This window comes from Peromyscus leucopus, chromosome 6, assembly GCF_004664715.2.
Source record: "Peromyscus leucopus breed LL Stock chromosome 6, UCI_PerLeu_2.1, whole genome shotgun sequence".
Taxonomy (NCBI): Eukaryota; Metazoa; Chordata; class Mammalia; order Rodentia; family Cricetidae; genus Peromyscus; species Peromyscus leucopus.
Genome location: NC_051068.1, coordinates 107599199 through 107616633, shown reverse-complemented (window position 1 = coordinate 107616633; position 17435 = coordinate 107599199). Strand labels below are relative to the sequence as shown.

At 38.8% G+C, this 17435-nt stretch overlaps 1 protein-coding gene across 1 annotated transcript in view; it reads right to left on the bottom strand.

The window, feature by feature from the left end:
- The window catches only part of Cenpe (centromere protein E), a 62185-nt gene that overhangs the window by 10752 nt on the left and 33998 nt on the right, over positions 1-17435 (bottom strand). The window contains 12 exon segments of the mRNA XM_028857287.2: positions 1708-1893; positions 3080-3307; positions 4651-4854; positions 5413-5610; positions 7091-7309; positions 8419-8505; positions 11040-11300; positions 12686-12844; positions 13767-14048; positions 14241-14399; positions 14866-15153; positions 16975-17259. Of these exon segments, the coding sequence (XP_028713120.1) occupies positions 1708-1893; positions 3080-3307; positions 4651-4854; positions 5413-5610; positions 7091-7309; positions 8419-8505; positions 11040-11300; positions 12686-12844; positions 13767-14048; positions 14241-14399; positions 14866-15153; positions 16975-17259 (2556 nt within the window).

Genomic DNA, 17435 nt, shown 5'->3' with positions numbered 1-17435 from the left:
TTCAAACACACCGACAAGAAAATTTCAGTATATGCTGAAAGTGTAGAAATTGCAGACATTCTTTGGCTATGATACAAAGACATTATCACATAAAATACTGTCTAAACAATTCTTGCCTCAGGGAAATCAAAACTGGAAAAGCTGATTTAGAAATGATGATGGTAAGAACTCCGTGTGGCAAATGTATCACCTGTGGTTAGAGTGATATTCACAAAAAACCTGCTGGCCTTCAAGCGTTATTAGTTAAAAAGACTGAGATAGGAATTCCTAGCTACTAAGTTTAGCCCTTGAAGATTAGGTGGATTCTGTTAACTCTTTTTTTCTGCTAACTATTCTTCCACTAGAAACATAGTCCTCTGTGATTCTGATCTGAGCCATCCTAGATTTAGAAATTCATAATGGAGGGGCTGGGAGATGGCTCAGCAGTTAAGGACACATCTGCTTTTCCAGAAAACCCATGTTTCTTCCCAGCATTCACTTTAGGCAGGTCACAGGCTCCTGTAACTCCTGCTCTAGGTGATCAATGCCTCTGACCATCTCAGGCACCTGCATTAATCTCCCACTCCCCCCAGTTAAAAATACTAAACATCTAAAAAAGAAAAATGAATGAAAGAATATGGGAAAATCCCTACAGGTTCATTTCAGTTCTGATTTGGGACATGGTGAATTTCTCATTTTACATCCCATTTTCAAATATATTTCTTTTTTGTTTTTGTTTTTCAAGATAGCATTTTTCTCTGTGTAGCCCTGGCTGTCTTGGAACTCACTCTGGAGACCAGGGTGACCTCGAACTCAGAGATCTGTCTGTCTCTGTCTCCACCACCGCCCGGCTTATAACTCATTCTTTTTACATGTTCTTATCTTTTTTTTTTACAATTCAAGCATTTTACTTTAGTTTTTGTGGTCATTATAATCTCTGAAAAAGTAATTGTACAGGATGGTTATAAAGGTCTAGTATAGTTCAGATTTTAAACAAATCCATTGCGATCTGATTTGAGCAATTTGTAATGTTACAAGAAGAAATTTACCAAGATTTTATTCAAATTACGTTCTTTTTCAATCAATAAATGCTCTATTATATTACATGGCTGTATGCAGAGGATAAAATTAATATCCTTGGGAGTAAGTTTTGAAATAAGTATTTTGGATACTACAGATTTAAAAATATGATTGACAGAAACAATCTTTTTTTTTTTTTTTCGAGACAGGGTTTCTCTGTAGCTTTGGAGCCTGTCCTGGATCTCACTCTGTAGCCCAGGCTGGCCTCAAACTCACAGAGATCCACCTGTCTTTGCCTCCCGAGTGCTGGGATTAAAGGCTTGTACCACTACCGCCCAGCAACAGAAACAATCTTAAAAAGTCAAACTATGAAAAGAATTTATGGATCTCTCTTCAGGACAGAACAAAGCCATATCCTGGTACATCATTCTGCTGCCTGTAGAACCCTGATGCCTGAGGCAGTCTAAAATGTGTCGCTTATTCCATTTTGAAATTCCTTTTTCCACTATACTAAAAATCATCAGTATTTTACATGCAAATATACTCCATTTCCTCCAGTCACTTCCTTTTGAAGTCTGAGAAATGAACTCAGCCCTTACACAGGCATCGTGGTAAGGTTGTAGTAAGAGGGGGGAACAGAGCATCCAATCATTTGCTCAATCCAACAGGCTAAAACACGTTTTTATTTATGAGACTGGTCTGCCTTACCTCAAGTGTTTGTATTGTTGCCCGTGTGTTTTCAAGGCACTTGTTGGATTCATGAACTTGGCTCTGGAGTTCTGCTACTAAGTCCTTGGTCGCTGCCAGTTCCTTCTTCACTGTTGCCATCTGGCCTTCCTTATGGATGGCATTCTCTTTAGCTTCTCGTAAAGAGGCTTCCAGCTCCCGAATTTTCTGTGAGAGAAAGCACAGATCCATAGGGCAAATCCATAGTATGTTAAATAAGACAAAAATGATCATCTGTAGCTAGTTATTGAGTTTTCACAGACTCAATCAACAAACAATGAGGTTAAATATTGTTTAATTTATCCAAATACAAGTCCTTTTACTTAGAAAATAATATTTTACATGTTAAAAGAATGCAAAATTTCACATTACAACATGTTGGCTAATTCTCTAAGTCATGCAAGCGAGAACACATCAGTTACACAACACACTAGTTAGCAAAGTTGTAAGCACATTTAGTAGTCAGTCACCTTTTAAATAAAGGGCACTTGGACTTTCTACAGTAATTTAAAGGTGAAAACATATGAAAAAAACCTTGAAACCATAATGAAAATAAAGTTCTCCCAGATGCTAACCAAGGACTATGAAACCTTTTTGGGTATCACCCAACCCCTAAAAATTTTCTGAGCAATAATAAGTATAAAATTTATGAAAATAGTCAACCATACCCAATAAACATACAGTTATACTTGGAGGAAAAAAAACCCAAATCTGTGGGTTTCTAATCTTCTAGTTTCTAATGGTAAATGTCAAGCTAATGGTTGATGTTTTATATTAAGTATTTATTTTGGAAAAAATGATAAACTATAATTGGCTTTTGATTTCCCACTAAGACAGTGCATACTAACACAGTAGCATATTTGCTGTTGTGACAAATTCCCAAGCAAAGGCAGCTAATAGTCTACCTGGGTTGTTCAAATGATACTGATTCTTACACATGTTAATTTGCCTAACAATTCCGCTATACTTGAGCCTCTTAGCTTTTATGATGATAATATTACTCAATATTCAAGACAACAGCTAAAGATAAGCTAAATTGCTATTTTTCTCTAACTTGTTTTCCATGCACATTATAGTTTAGCTGAAATTCATGTTTTAAGAAACTTAGAGGATACTGTAGATATACCATACATGGCAATAAACTACTCTGTATATAGTCTTTAAACTATGACTTGTTTCTTTAACTCATAGGAAAGCTCTTACATGATATCAAGTTTCATAATTAGTTGAATGGTAACTACAGTACAACCACATGTAAAAATTCAACTCATCACACATATTTACAATAGTGTATTCATATTTAGTGAATATATTGGTGCTATATATTTGCTCTAAACTCCAGGAAGTTTCATACCTCTGATGTTAGTTGTTCACCTACTGATGTGACATGAGGATTTTTACCATACTGTGTAGAAGAATGTGCAGTAAGATAAACCTGGGCAGCAGACTGGGCGACAGTCACAGTATGGTAATCTTTAGATAGTTGTTCAGTCTTTTCTTTCAGTGATTTCAGGTAATGTTCCAATTCTTTGGATCTGGCAGCACTTCCTTCCTCAAACTCTGTTGACTCGTTTATCATGGCCTATGAACAGTAAGAGACACTACAGCTTTAAGATAATTGATACATTAAAATTACATTAAAAAAACAGTAGAATTCTAGGACAGTAGACATGCCGAGATTCATTATTTAGAATGTCTTAGGGCAGTGCTCAAGACAATGAATGCACATTTCTCTTTCAACATGTTGGATGTTAATAATGGTGTGAATAAGAAGGGCTTGAGAAGATCCTGCTGATCTGCAAGATCATTTCATTAGGTTTACAGTACCTCAGGAGGAGAAACTGAAGAACTGCGGGTTAAAGTCAGCAATAGCAGAGCTCACAAAGTAAATCTAACAATTATCTATTCTCTCCACTTCCTTCCAGACCTCAGCCCACAGAGAAATACTTTACTGATTTAAAACCCCTTTGTTATGTGTTTGGGTGTTTGGCCTGTATGTCTGCCTGTGTACCATGTCTGAGTCTGGAGCCTATGGAGACCAGAAGAGGCCACCAGATCCCCTGGAACTGGCGTTACAAACAGCTGTGAGCCAGCCACCATGTGGGTGCTGGGAATTGAACCCAGGTCATCTGGAAGACTAGCTAGTGCTCTGACTGGCTGAGCCATCTCTCTTGCCCCAATTTACTGATTTTTGCTAATTAATCTATAAATCTTATATTCCTGTGTAGACAATAACAGTCAAAAGTCACTATTCTCTTTGACACCAGAGGCTGGCTGACGCTGGGATGATGGGAATATGTCACAATACATTAAGAAGCCAACAGGATGTTCAACACCAGATGTGAGCTTGGAATTCATGACTGGGTCAGATGAGAGTTCTCTGTAGTGATGGGCTAATTTTTCCATAAACTTAACTAAAAAAAAACAAATACTGACACACATGCCATAAACAAAACAACAGTTGGAACCTACAGTTCAGATTAAAGCATGTGACGACGGTGAAGGAGCTACTGAGGTGAATGTACACAGAGTCCCCCTGATGCAGCCAGCCGGGATCGCTTGTGGCTTTACCTCAGCTGCCGCCCACAGCCCTAGCAGACTTACATCTCAGTTTCCCTGAGGCCACTGGGGCAAAGGCTCACTCCTCACAAGCACTGAGAGGAGAATGGGAAGAGAACAGTGAGGAGAGGCAAAATCTCCCAAGTGGGAACTCAGTATCACATGCAAACAGCCCGCTACCTTCCCAAGTACAAACTGGTTTAATTGCCTTGAAGAAACCTAAGACAACAAGACGAAATTTTTATATAATCAAAACTTTCATAGAGAGCCCCTATGTATAAATATTAGCCAGTCTAACCCTTTTAGGAATGAGTAGAAAAATAAAAGAAGCATAAAAGAGCCCGGATGACGAACAATCACACTCACAGTTACTTTGCTGTTATAGAGGTTATTCACTTGGCAGATGCTGTGGTTTTCTTTTTGAATGCCACTTTTAAGTTTCTCTGCATCAAAAGGAGTACTCAGCCATTTTTCCAAAAACTGAGTCATTTCTTTGCTATTACTTAGTACTTGTTGGAATTCCGTTTTTATGGTGGGGAAGTCATTTTCTGAAAAATCTTTGAGAATCTCCTGTGTGAAAAATAGGTATCGAACTATATGAACATTAGGAAAGATTTCACCCAAATAACATATAAACTATAAAAATATCATAACGGGGAAAAATACCCACTGTACTCTACTTACTAGGATACTAGAGTAAATGAATTCTAATTTAAAACTATTCCAATTACGTGCATAAGAGAATGCTGGTAATACATTCTACACGACAGAGGTAGTCTACCTATAGGTTCTGGTGGCTCTTTTTCTATGCACACGGCAGGCCTCACATGTGTGTTGGGAACTGCAGCCAGCTTTACATTGTTGGGAGAGCAAGAAAGTCCTTGCAGAGTTGATACAGGAAAGAATTCTGACTTCCAGTCAGTGGTGCAGGAAGGCCCTGGGAAACCTACAATTCTCTGAATTCTCACTTGTTGATGTTAAATATACTTCCTGTCTACATAGGCCTGGCAACATCTAAACAGTCCTTGGGTCAGCTATCATTCTGGGAGTTCCTAGTAATTTCAAATGCATACAAAGGTATCTATTTACAAAGCTTAAAATCACATTAAAGGCATTAAAAAAGTATACCCCAATATGGCGGTCCATATCCTGGCTCAGTCTGAGGTTCTCTAAGTCTTTGGATGGAATATCATAAGCCTGTTGAAAGCTCCGCATTTTAATCTGAAGTTTATTCTGCTTTTCCACCTCCTGGATGACAGCCATTTCGATATTACTGATGACCTCATGCTGTTCTTCCTTCAGCCGAGTAATGTAGGTCAACACGTACTGAAGGAGGTAAATTGACAAACGAGACACTGTATTTAGGGGACAACATCTGAGATGGTGAGGTCTCCTGTTTATTAGTTATACTATGACAGAGATGAAGAAGGAAGCAGCTACTCTTTATCCCCAACTTTCGCTTCTCAGCCCCTTGGGAAAGAAACCCTTCCAGATTGCTGTTTCTATGTTTGACTTCCTATGGGACCTCTCATATGGAGTGTTTTAAAATGTCACATGGCACTTTCTATAAGCTCTCTTTTTCCTATTTTTATGTGTGTGACTAAACATGGATTTTTTGTTTGGTGTCCATGGATCCCCTAGCACTTGAGCTCCAGATGGCTGTGAGTCACACAGTGTGGTGCTGAGAGTCAACTCTGAGTTCTCTGGGGAGCAGCCAGGGGTCTTGCCACTGAGACATCTCTCCAGCCTTCTTATAATAATTTTTTGTTCTGTCAATCTCCTACTGTCAGACATTTGAGATTAAAAAACATATTTCATTTTATATAGTATTACATGTATACATGTGGGTACATGCATATGAGTTTAGATGTCCATGGAGCCTAGAAGAGACCTTCAGAAGCCCTGGAGCCAGAATTTCACGTGGTGTGAGCTGCTTTGACCTGGGTGTTAAGAGCTGAATTTGGGTACAAACAGTAAATGCTCTTAACTGCTGAGCCATCTCTCCAGCCCCATATTGGATTTTCGAAATATTCTTCTAACAATCTTGTCTGACTAACAACCCCCAAATGTCACATGCTTCAAGATTTCTTTATCAAGCATCTTTAGATGTTTGGCTTTAAGGTAAGGATAATTTTAATGCTACAGTGTTCCCCAACCTCATAAATTTTGGGTATCCGACTGCCACAGTCTATGAGAGGATTATCAACTAAGGAAACCCTCTATCTCCTGGAAAACCTCAAGATTCCGAAGGCGCTTCCTCAGGGTTCTAACAGCAGGAAGTGACTGCTGGAGGAGGAGACATGTTGAGCAGGAGGCCCAGGGTGCAGCTTTGCTGAGTGATCGCCCATTGGGGTGGGCTTGCGGCCAGCGCAGATGTCCCAGTCATCCCCCTAAACTGTAACCCCAATTAATTCATTGGTTTACTAAGTTGAATTGGACTTTGGTGTAATTGGTATTTTGGTCTGTTATGGATTCCCTGTCTGGGGTGAGGGAAAATCTGTCACATAACAAACCTGTCAGTACCTCTACAATTGCACTTATAACTGGTCACAAGCCTGCCTCACCTGATTATGAGATCTTTGGGATGTGACTCATGTGGACTCTGAGTACCCTCACATGGTGTCTAGGCATACAGGCAGAGCTCAAGTTTTGTTGAATGAATCCGATCTTCAGATGCATATTAATTTGTATATACATATTATATAGACAGTATATATGGTAACTCCCAAAGGACTTAAATACATTGAAATATACAATTGAAATTATAATTACATCAGTATAAGGCCAATACAAAAAAAGTTGGTACCTTAAGTTTCTTCAGGATTCTGTTGAATTCCATGGAACATCTCTGGTGCTCAGCAAGCAGCTTTTTAATCTCTTTGGTTTGTGAGTATGGAAGTGAGAGCTTTGCTTTTACAGTAATTGCCAGCTCTTTTTGGGTTTTAATTTCCTTCTCGAAGTCAAGAGAGAACTGATTCAAGCACTCATAATCATTACCCATTTCTGAGTACTTTTTCAGGAGCTCCTAAAGGACATTAGAGTTCATTCTAATGAATACTAGAACACTGTAATACCTTCTCTTGGAAAAAAAGAAATTAAGACCTTTGTGCTTAGAAGATATAATTAGTAATTTTTAGATTATAGAAGCAATGTTTAATGTTGTGAAAACTAACCAGAGGAATATATGAAAACCAACTTTTCTTTTGGTCTTTTGAATAAATTTAGTGTGCACCATACACCAGACTGAGAGCTGGCTTATGCTTATAAAAGCAGTGAGAGTCTGTGGATAAATCAATGACCATGACTCAACTGCCCCTCCCCATCTTGCTCTAGTCACTCCACACATTTCTGTGATCTGCTAATACTGTCTGGACTTCTACCTCTCCGTTATCTGTTTACATGATTAAAATTCATCTTTCAAAAGGGCTCTCTCACTGGCCAGCGGCTCTTGCCTTTAATCCCAGCACTAGGAGGCAGAGGCAGGTGGATCTGTGAGTTTGAGGCTAGCCTGGTCTACAGAGTGAGTTCAAGGACAGCCTTAGCTACACAGAGAAACCTTGTGTTGAGAAAACAAAAACAAAAACAAAAAGAAAGGCTGTCTGCTTATACTCAACTTTCAGTATTCACATCTTTCCTTTTCAAATGTAGGTCATGTTGTGTCTCTCACACTGTACAACTCTCCAGCTGCTCCTACTCAGAGCAAACCCCAAGTCCTTCTGTGGCCTCACAGCCCACTCCAGCCCACTCCTCCATGAGCTCGACTTTCCTTACTTTTCACTAGCTTTCTCTCCTGAAACTCCTTGAACACAAAGCCTTCTCCATCAGCTTTGTACCACAGTTCCCTATCTACCACATTCTTCCCCCAGAGTAAATGGAGACCTTTACTGCTTTTAGAGATTTGCTCAGGATTACTTTCCCACACAGGCCTTAAAAAACAAATCACAAACTTGCACTGTGTCATCTGTACATATACGTGTACATGTATATGCATGCATAATTGTACTAGACCATACTGCTTACGAAAACATTTGCTATCATCTACCCACTATCCAGTTTCCTTTAATCCTCTTAGGCGTGACAGGATGCCTTTGGAACAGTAGCTACAATGCCACGTAGCTCCTATAGGGCTCTTACTTTTATCCTGAGGCACTTTTCACGAAGGTGTTCTATACTGTGTTGTTCTCCATCATCTAGTAACCTCTTTGCATGGTTCTGATGGTCCTGGTACAAAGAAATACATAGCAATAACCACATGCACATCACATGTCTAATTATACATGCTTACATCTTACATCATGTTTCAATAACAGAATTAAATATTTCATTGTAATATAAAAACAGTATTAAAATAGGCAAAAAGAGGAAGTAATAATTACTGTCAAGCTACATGGTGAATGACTTCAACTCACTGAAGGAATACACGAGAAGTACATGATATCTAGAAAAGGATTTGCTCCTCATCAGGCCTTAGACTTCTAGTTTGTAACCTCTCAATGTCTACATTAGAATTACTGTCACCAACTAAATACACCAGAAAACCCAAGCTTTGTATATTCTTCCACCTTGGGGAGGAGAGTCTACATTTTGTTCATATTCTTTCTGCGTCCGATTAAAAAGCCCAGAACAGACATACCCTCCCTCCTTAAACTGAGACATTAGTTTAACTTGGCCACTGTGATACCCAGGAGACTATCTGCTAGATACAGATTTGTCAAACAAATTATGTCTGTCAATTTAGACAGGCCCTACATGTACTGGACTCACAAGTGTTTAGTGTTTATGATAAGACTGCACATTAGGCTTTCTATTTTACCTTTCGAACATGAAAATAAAGTTACAGACTTTCTGCTACTTTCTAGAGGAATGAATTAAACTTTTAAAGATTATTCTGAAATAAAGTCAAGAAAACTCCCTTTTAATCTCTACTTTTTTTCCTTCTAACTTCAGTCATGAAAACCCATTTATTTCTAGAAGTCTATTAGTATAGGAAATGGAGGCATTTAATCTTTTGCAAATATAGTCTCTGAAATATTTTTCCACTTAAAATAATGCTAGTTTCTTTTTGTGTTGTTTCAGAAATTTAGAAGGATAATAGTATATCTAATAAATCTTTTCTTAAAGATGAAGAATTTAATTTTCTGAAAAGCATTGTGGCTTTAATGTTTCCTTTTTGTGTTATAATTATTATACGTTTCCCACCACAGTTTAGTATCTACATAAGTTTAAAAAAAATTAGGAGGAAGAGGAAAAACTCCAAACCCACAGCAGGCAAATCCAGATACCACACACTGTAATCACCCCTAACGCTTCAGTCTTAGAGCTACTGGGCGTCGAGGGTTCTGAACTCACGCTCATTAGCATGTGACTTATGGTGTCTTGGGATTGTTCTCTTTCCACCTTGAGAGATTCTGTTATCCTGATTAGCTCACTGTTTTCCTTGGCTATAATTCTTATTGCTTCAAGGTTTTTGTGAATTTTCTTAATCAAGTCCAAGTTATTTTCACCCACACTTTGCACATACGAATTCTGAGCCTCAAACTGATTTTTCAACTGCTCAATTGCCTTCATTTCTTTATAAACTTTACTGACATCCTCTTCCTCTTTAAGAAGCTGAAGCTCTTTTTCCTGAAGTTCTTGGATCTTGAGATAATTACAAAATAGAACAGAATAAAGAATCTCTTCACGGAAGGGCAACGTCTACTGTTGTGTATGTACACATACATTATCAGAGTACCTGACGAAATCAGTGTTTCAGATTTTACAGTGTTTGCAGTCTGGACTTTGCTGGTTAAAAACCCCTGATCTGAAATCCAAATTCAAGATTTTGAACTTCACACTGGTGCTCAAAACCTTTCTAAAATTGAGCATTTCGCATAGCAGACAGGAATCCTTAGCCCATATTTATGTATTTTATTATCACTTCTAAGTGACTAATTACTTTTAATACGCTCAAAGAAAAAAATGTATGCTCAGTTAGAAATAAGCTCTACTTTATGCCTGGGGTACAAGAGGGCCAAAGGAGCCGGGCTTTAATTCCAGTACTCAGGAGGCAGAAGCAGGGTATCTGAGTTCGAGGCCAGCCTGGTCTATAGAGTGAGTTCCAGGACAGCCAGGGATATATATAAAGAGAGATCCTGTCTTGAAAAACAAACTAAACCAAACCAAACCAAAGATCCAAAGGACCCAGAGCACAAGTTCTGATCCAACCTTTCCCTCGGTGCTGCTCCCCACTGAATCCCTGACTTGTTTTCTCTGTCACCATCTTTTATGGTCAGAGTCACATAAATAATATGAGACTTAGAATTCCATCATATAGATGAGCCCCATTCAGTCAGTGCCTTGCGGGTGGATACTTGGCTTACTTCTAGATTTTGGTTACCACAAACCACTCTACACAGAACAATGTATTTTGGCGAAATCAGTGAATATACTGGTTGGGTAAATTCCTAGAAGTGGTGCTGCTGCACCAAATGTACTGTACGCACTAGGAAGTTTTCAAAGAGACACTGTTTGGCTGGGAAGATGGCTGAAAAGAGCACTTGCTTTTTTTTCAGTTCCAGGAGCTCCAACACCCTCTTCTAATCATTACAGGTACCAGACATACATACACATGCATCCAGGCACCACACACACACATGCACAGAGGGAGAGAGAAGGAGTGAGGAAGAGAGAGAGAGAGAGAGAGAGTCCATCTCTGGATGCTGCACTTTCAGGTAGAGTGGTGTCTCTAGAGAGGAAGAAGGCAAACAACTCACCTTTCCCATGGTGTCCCTTAGGTTTTCCTCGAGCTGGTCTTTCTCCATCCTGAGCATTTCCTCAATTCTCTTTAGATCGTCTCTTTCTTTTATTACAGATTTCATTTCCTCAAGGTTTTCGTGAAGCTTCTGAGCCAGGTTTAAATTCTCCATCTCTATCTTACTCAGAGTTAAACCCTGCTCCTTGAGTTGCTTCTGTGCTTTACTGGCGTCTCCTTTTAACTTAAGAAGTTGAAGTTCATTTGCCTTAAGTTCTTGAATCTGAAGACATGAAATCACATTAGGACACTGACTCTTTAAGAAAAGCTTTATTTTTCATTTTTTAGACTTAATTTTTTTTTTTTTTTTGGTTTTTCGAGACAGGGTTTCTCTGTGTAGCTTTGCGCCTTTCCTGGAACTCACTTGGTAGCCCAGGCTGGCCTCGAACTCACAGAGATCCGCCTGGCTCTGCCTCCCGAGTGCTGGGATTAAAGGCGTGCGCCACCACCGCCCGGCCTAGACTTAATTTTTTATTACTGCTTTATTTTATGGTTAAGGGTGTTTTGACTACATGTATGTCTATGCACCATATGTATGTCTGGTGCCCATGGAAGTCAGAAGACGGTGTCAGATCTCCTGGAACTGGAGGTAAAAGAGTTGTGAGCTGCCAGGTAGGCTGTGGATATCAAACCTGGGTCCTCTAGAAGAGGACTACTCATTATGTGAGGGAGGTGCTCATGAAGGTCAGAGATACAGGAGCCTCTGGAGCTGGAGGACCAGGCTTTGAGCCACCTGACATGGATGCTGGAAACTGAACTCCAGTCCTCTGCCTTTTAACTGCTGAGCCATTTCTCCAGGCCAGGATACAGACTATTTTAAAAGAAAGCTGAAGGATAATTTTGCTGGGAGTGGACATTCATGCCTTAATCCCAGCACTCTTAGGTGGAGGGAAGAAAGAATAATTTCTAAATTGACTACGATAGTAATCTTTCCATGCTATTCTCATTAATGTTTTCTAAAGGCACCCACCCAGCTTTCTTTTGAGGTATAACACATATAAAGCATACTAATCTTAAATGTAGAGTTTGGTGGTTTTTGTGTTTTTTTTTTTTTTTTTTTTTTGAGGCAGGATATTCTATGTAGCCCTGTTAGGGAACTCTTGCTGTAGACCAGGCTGGCCTTGAACTCATAGAGATCCGCCTGCCTTTGTCTCCTGAGTGCTGGGATTAAAGGCATCCACCACCACTGCCCGGTTCAGTTATTCTTGATATATGCATGCATCTATAAAATCACACCCCAGACCAAACTAGATAGTATTTGCAGTATCCAACATCTGTGTATCCTTTCCTTGAGGTTAATATTAATCTAACCTTTAACATCCTGGATCAGTTTTGCTTCCTTCTGAAGTGAAGACGACAATAGAGTCATCCATTCACTTGCTGATATTTAGGTTGTTTTCATTTCCCCGCTATTTTGAATAAAACTGCTATGAACATTCTTGTAGACTGTGTAGAAGAATGATCCCTGTCCTTTTCAGTACACACCCAAGGAAAGGAAACGCTAGGCCTTATAGTGAATACTGCCAAATTGTTTCCCAGTATGGCTGAACCTTTATAACCTCAAAGGCTTTTTTTTAGGCATGAACAAATGGGATGCCCAATCAATACCTTTTCTTGTAATTTAATATTTGCATCTTCCAATTCCATTTTCATATTTGATACTTCATCTGTCTTCTTGGACACAATCCCTCTGAGTTTGTCAATAGTTTCTTGGTGCTCTTTCAGATCCATGTGAACAATTCTTAGTTTCTCTTCCTTTTCTAGATCCTTTTAAAACAGAAACATATCTCAACATTAAATAGTATTTTTAAAAGTAAGTGATATATCTTCTTAGTTTAAAAAAATGTTTTTACTTCTTTTTTTTTTGTTGTGAACTGGGAGTTGAACTCAAGACCTTGTACAAACAAGCAAATGTTCTGATATTGAGTGGGACAGTCTGCTTTAACTCCTTAAAAAATTACCTTAATTATTATTATTATTATTATTATTATTATTATTACTATTGTATGTGAAAGCTTCACATGAAGTCAATGGGCAGCTCTGTGCTGTCTGTTCCCCCTCCTTCCTTTACACAGGTTCCGGAGAATGAACTCAGATCATCAGGCTGGTGCAGCAAATGCTTTACCCGATGAACCACACTGGGGGAGGAGGGGGCTGCTTTTACTGCTTCATGTTCTGTATTGTTAGAAATCCATAGACCTTTCCTTCCCATTTCATTTTCCCATACTCTTACTTCAAGAGGCCAACATATCACACATTTTACTTAACAAACTGCTTCCCTCTTAATGTGCCTGAGCTGCTTGTACAAGATCTTGGCCTACTGCTTGTATTTACTGCCAGTTTCTTCCTAAGACACATTAAGGTTGTTTCCTATCACAAACTGATATAACCAAGCAACTTTGGGAGCTACTGCTCTGACCTTTTTGGCTTTCATCTCTGCATTGGCTCTGTGTTTCTTATTTAATAAGACGGTTGGTTACATCTGCATGTTTATGTATACACTCATTTGCTTATACATTTCTTTAACAACTGAATCAATATATACCTAGGTTAAAATTCCATAAAGAAATGCTGAATTCACAAAGTTTAGGAACACCAAACTGCCTGTCATTCCTGTCGCCATGATGGACTCCCACTCCCCGACCCCCCAGATGACTTGGAAACCTGCTATGGCAGGATGGGAACTTACACTTGCTTCCAGTTGCTGAAGACTCTTCCTCAGTTCGTCTCGCTGTACTCTGAGGGCTTCATCCATAATTTTCAGGTCGTCATTTTCCTTTGTAACAAGTCGTATTTCTTCAAGGTTTTCATAAACTTGTTGAGTCAATTTTAACTTCTCTATTTCTATGTTCTCCAGAGCTGAATTCTGGGCTTCTAGCTGCTTCTTCAGTCGCTCCATTTGATCCATACTTTCCCTGAGCTCAGCTTTCACTTGAGAAAGTTGATGTGCTTTTTCCTGGAGTTCTTGGCTCTTAATACAACCATATAATAAGTTAGGGCACTGACCATATGAACAGTCCCCCGCCCCCACTGCCCCACAACAGTCTTAAAATTGAAGCAGCAAACCTTGTGCTTCAAATTTAGACAGGTTCACATCCTGTTTCCTGGTTCATTACACAGAAGATCTGACTTCATTTCCTGACTATTCAGATGAAAAAAATACCTGTGTTTCTAGCGCAGTATGTGCATGTACTAAGTCCCCTTGAATACGTGATATTTCCTCTGCCTTATCAGACACACTCTCTCTGAGCTTGCGGATAGTCTCCTGGTGCTCCTGCAGATGCACACAAGCAACTCTCAGCTCCTCCTCTTTTTCCAGACCCTTAATTATTAGGTAAAGAAAGAATTGAAGAAATACATTTCAAACATAAGCTATACAAAAGGAAGTAAAAGTCTTCTTGTCCTCTCAGGCCTCCTGGTCCTCACTCTCTTGAGCTGCTTTGGGATGTGACCTCATATTCTAGATGAACCATGGTCAACTTATCTTTCCCCAAGATAGGACACTACAAATAGTGTCAGTCTACTTTGTTAGCTAAGGCACAGCATTCCGTGATCCAAATATGCTGTTTATTTTAATTATTTATTTTTAATAATAATTAATTATATTAATATGTCCCCTATTAATGGACAATATGAATGCACTACAAATACCTTTGCAGGACTGTGCCAATGTGTAGAGTGTAAACAGTTACAACTAGACTCTCAGGACCAATTTTATACTTTGCCCACTTCAAGCCCAGTGTCAACTGGGCATTAAGCTCCATGACGGCATAAAGATGGCAACTCACTCTAGTTACTGTCTCTTTAAGGCTCTCCTTCAGCTGGTCTCTCTCTATTGTGAGACGCTCTTCCGCACTCCTAAGCTCATCTCTTTCTTTTGCTACAGATCCCATTTCTTCAAGGGTTTCATGAAGTCTTTGAGTCAAGTTTACATTCTGCATTTCCACCCTCTCCAGCGTTGACTTTTGGTCCTCCAACTGCTTGCTCAAGCATTCCACTTCATATCTATTTCCTTGAGTTTCATTAATAGTCTCCATTGCAAGACATTCATGCTCTTTGTCCTGAAGTTCTTGGAGCTGAGAAAAGAAGTTAGGTCACAGGTACACAGAAGTGGGCTTTGTTAGTTTTTAAGAGAAAGGAAGGTGTATTCCTACATCAAGGCAGAAACTTTTCCATTTAGTGATACAGAAATATAGGATATAGATACAATAGGATAAAAGGGTAGATTATTGAATCTACTTTTAAAGAGCAACAACTTGTTTAAAATGTTTTATGTTGCTATGGATTTTAGTTTATTGATACAAATTTAAAGTTAATTTTGTTATACTGTATGTATATTTCTACACTTGTTTAAGGTATTATGTTTGTGCAGCTCATTAAAATTGTAATGTGTAATTAAGAAATACAAATTAATAGTCATCTACAATAGTCAAACTTATAGTCATGTTACTTAGGTTTTATAGATATGCAGAGATATATTTCAGCTAGGTAGGAAATCTTCAAACACTTCAAAGACCTACATAATATGGCATTTAAAATGTTTTAAAAACTTAAGACTTTCTGGACAGTGAGATATGTCTGCTCCTGGCAGCACCGATGTACTTCAAAGAGAAAGATGGGCATCGAAGACACTCCATATGGAGTTTATCTTCTTGGCAAAAATAGCCATTTGGGCAAGAAACAGTTCTTGCCTGGACTGCTTGACAAAATGTTGTATCAACTAGACGTGCAGGACCCATAGGAAGGTGACCACTGAATTTTTTAGGTTCCTGCTTCACAGAGGAGACTGCCAGATACTCTACAGGACACACGGAGAAGCGATTAACTCAAGGCCTATTGGCTAAAGATAGATGCCCCAACGTTGCAGATGAACTTTGGGTGACTGTCCAGGCAGCCAACTGTCTCTGTCATTCTAGATTCTTGGAAGTTGTTTACAATGCATTTCCTGTTTACTTAGGTAATATTATATCCTTCTGGGGTCTCTGATGTAGTTGAAGACTTAATAGTTATAGTAATTTTGCTAAGTTATGATAAAAGATAAATTAGATATGAAACTTTAGACTCACAAATATAGAATATTTTCTTTAATTTTACCAAATACAAATAGACTAGATATTGTAACTATAATTCTTGCTTGATAACTGTTCGTTATATGTAATTTTACTAGTTAAAAACTTCCTTTTTGATTAAACAGAAAAGGGGAAATGCTGTGAGATAATGCTTTTGTACACTGGTTTAATAAAATGCTGATTGGCCAGTAGCCAGGCAGGAAGTATAGGCGGGGCAAACGGACTAAAGGAATGCTGGGAAGAGGAAGAGCAGAGTCAGGAGCCACCAGCCAGACACAGAGGAAGCAAAATGATGAGGCAGAACTGAGAAAAGGTACCAAGCCATGTGGCTAAACATAGATAAGAATTATGGGTTAATTTAAGTGTAAAAGCTAGTCAGTAATGAGCCTGAGCTAATAATGGCCATACAGTTTATAATTAATATAAGCCTCTATGTGTTTATTTGGGTCTGAGTGGCTGTGGACCAGGAGGGAAACAGGAAAATTTCCAATTACAATTTAGTCTGATGCGTGCTGTGCTTTCTTTGATGAGAAATGGGAAGGAAAGAACAACTAAGTTCATGTGCTTTTCCACTTAACAAGGAAGGCCTTCTTCTTGTAACCCAGCATTTGACTTTCCTAAATCTATCTGAGTACCTGCTGCTTGATCTGTCTTTCCTGAAACATTCCTTGAACTAGTAATTTCTATGTAGTCATTCAGATGAATATGAACAGTTTTCAGTTCCCTTTAATCATTACAGAAAAATTAATAAAACTTAATAGGTGACATCACAATCATCTTAGTCCTATTTTTTTTTTTTGTTTCCTCCAAATTAGCAGACAGACTTACCTTAGCACCAATTTCTTTAATGTTTTCTTTCTGTTGTTCGATTTCCACATGAAGAGCCTCTCGTGTTCTTCTCAGTTCATCTCTTTCCTTAATTAGAATTTTTACTTCCTCTTGACTTTCTTCTACTTGTTTAGTCAACTGGAGCCTGTCACTTTCCATCCTTTGTAGTGCTGAGTCCTTGGCTAGGAGAAGCGCCTTGACTTTGTCTAGTTCTTTCATTTTCTCTTGAGACTCACTAGTTTCTTTTATATTAAGTTGTTCCTGTTTCTCATCAAGTTCTTGAACCTTCAAACATCGATGAAATAAGTTATTAGCACAAAATACCAAACTCTCTCTCTCTCTATTCCTCCCTCCCTCCATCCCAAGGAAAAAAATATAAAACAGGTTCCAAAACAATTCATTATGTAAACAGCAGTCTTTAAGTCAGCAATCTCCAAGTTTCCTCCCACTGCTTTTCACCC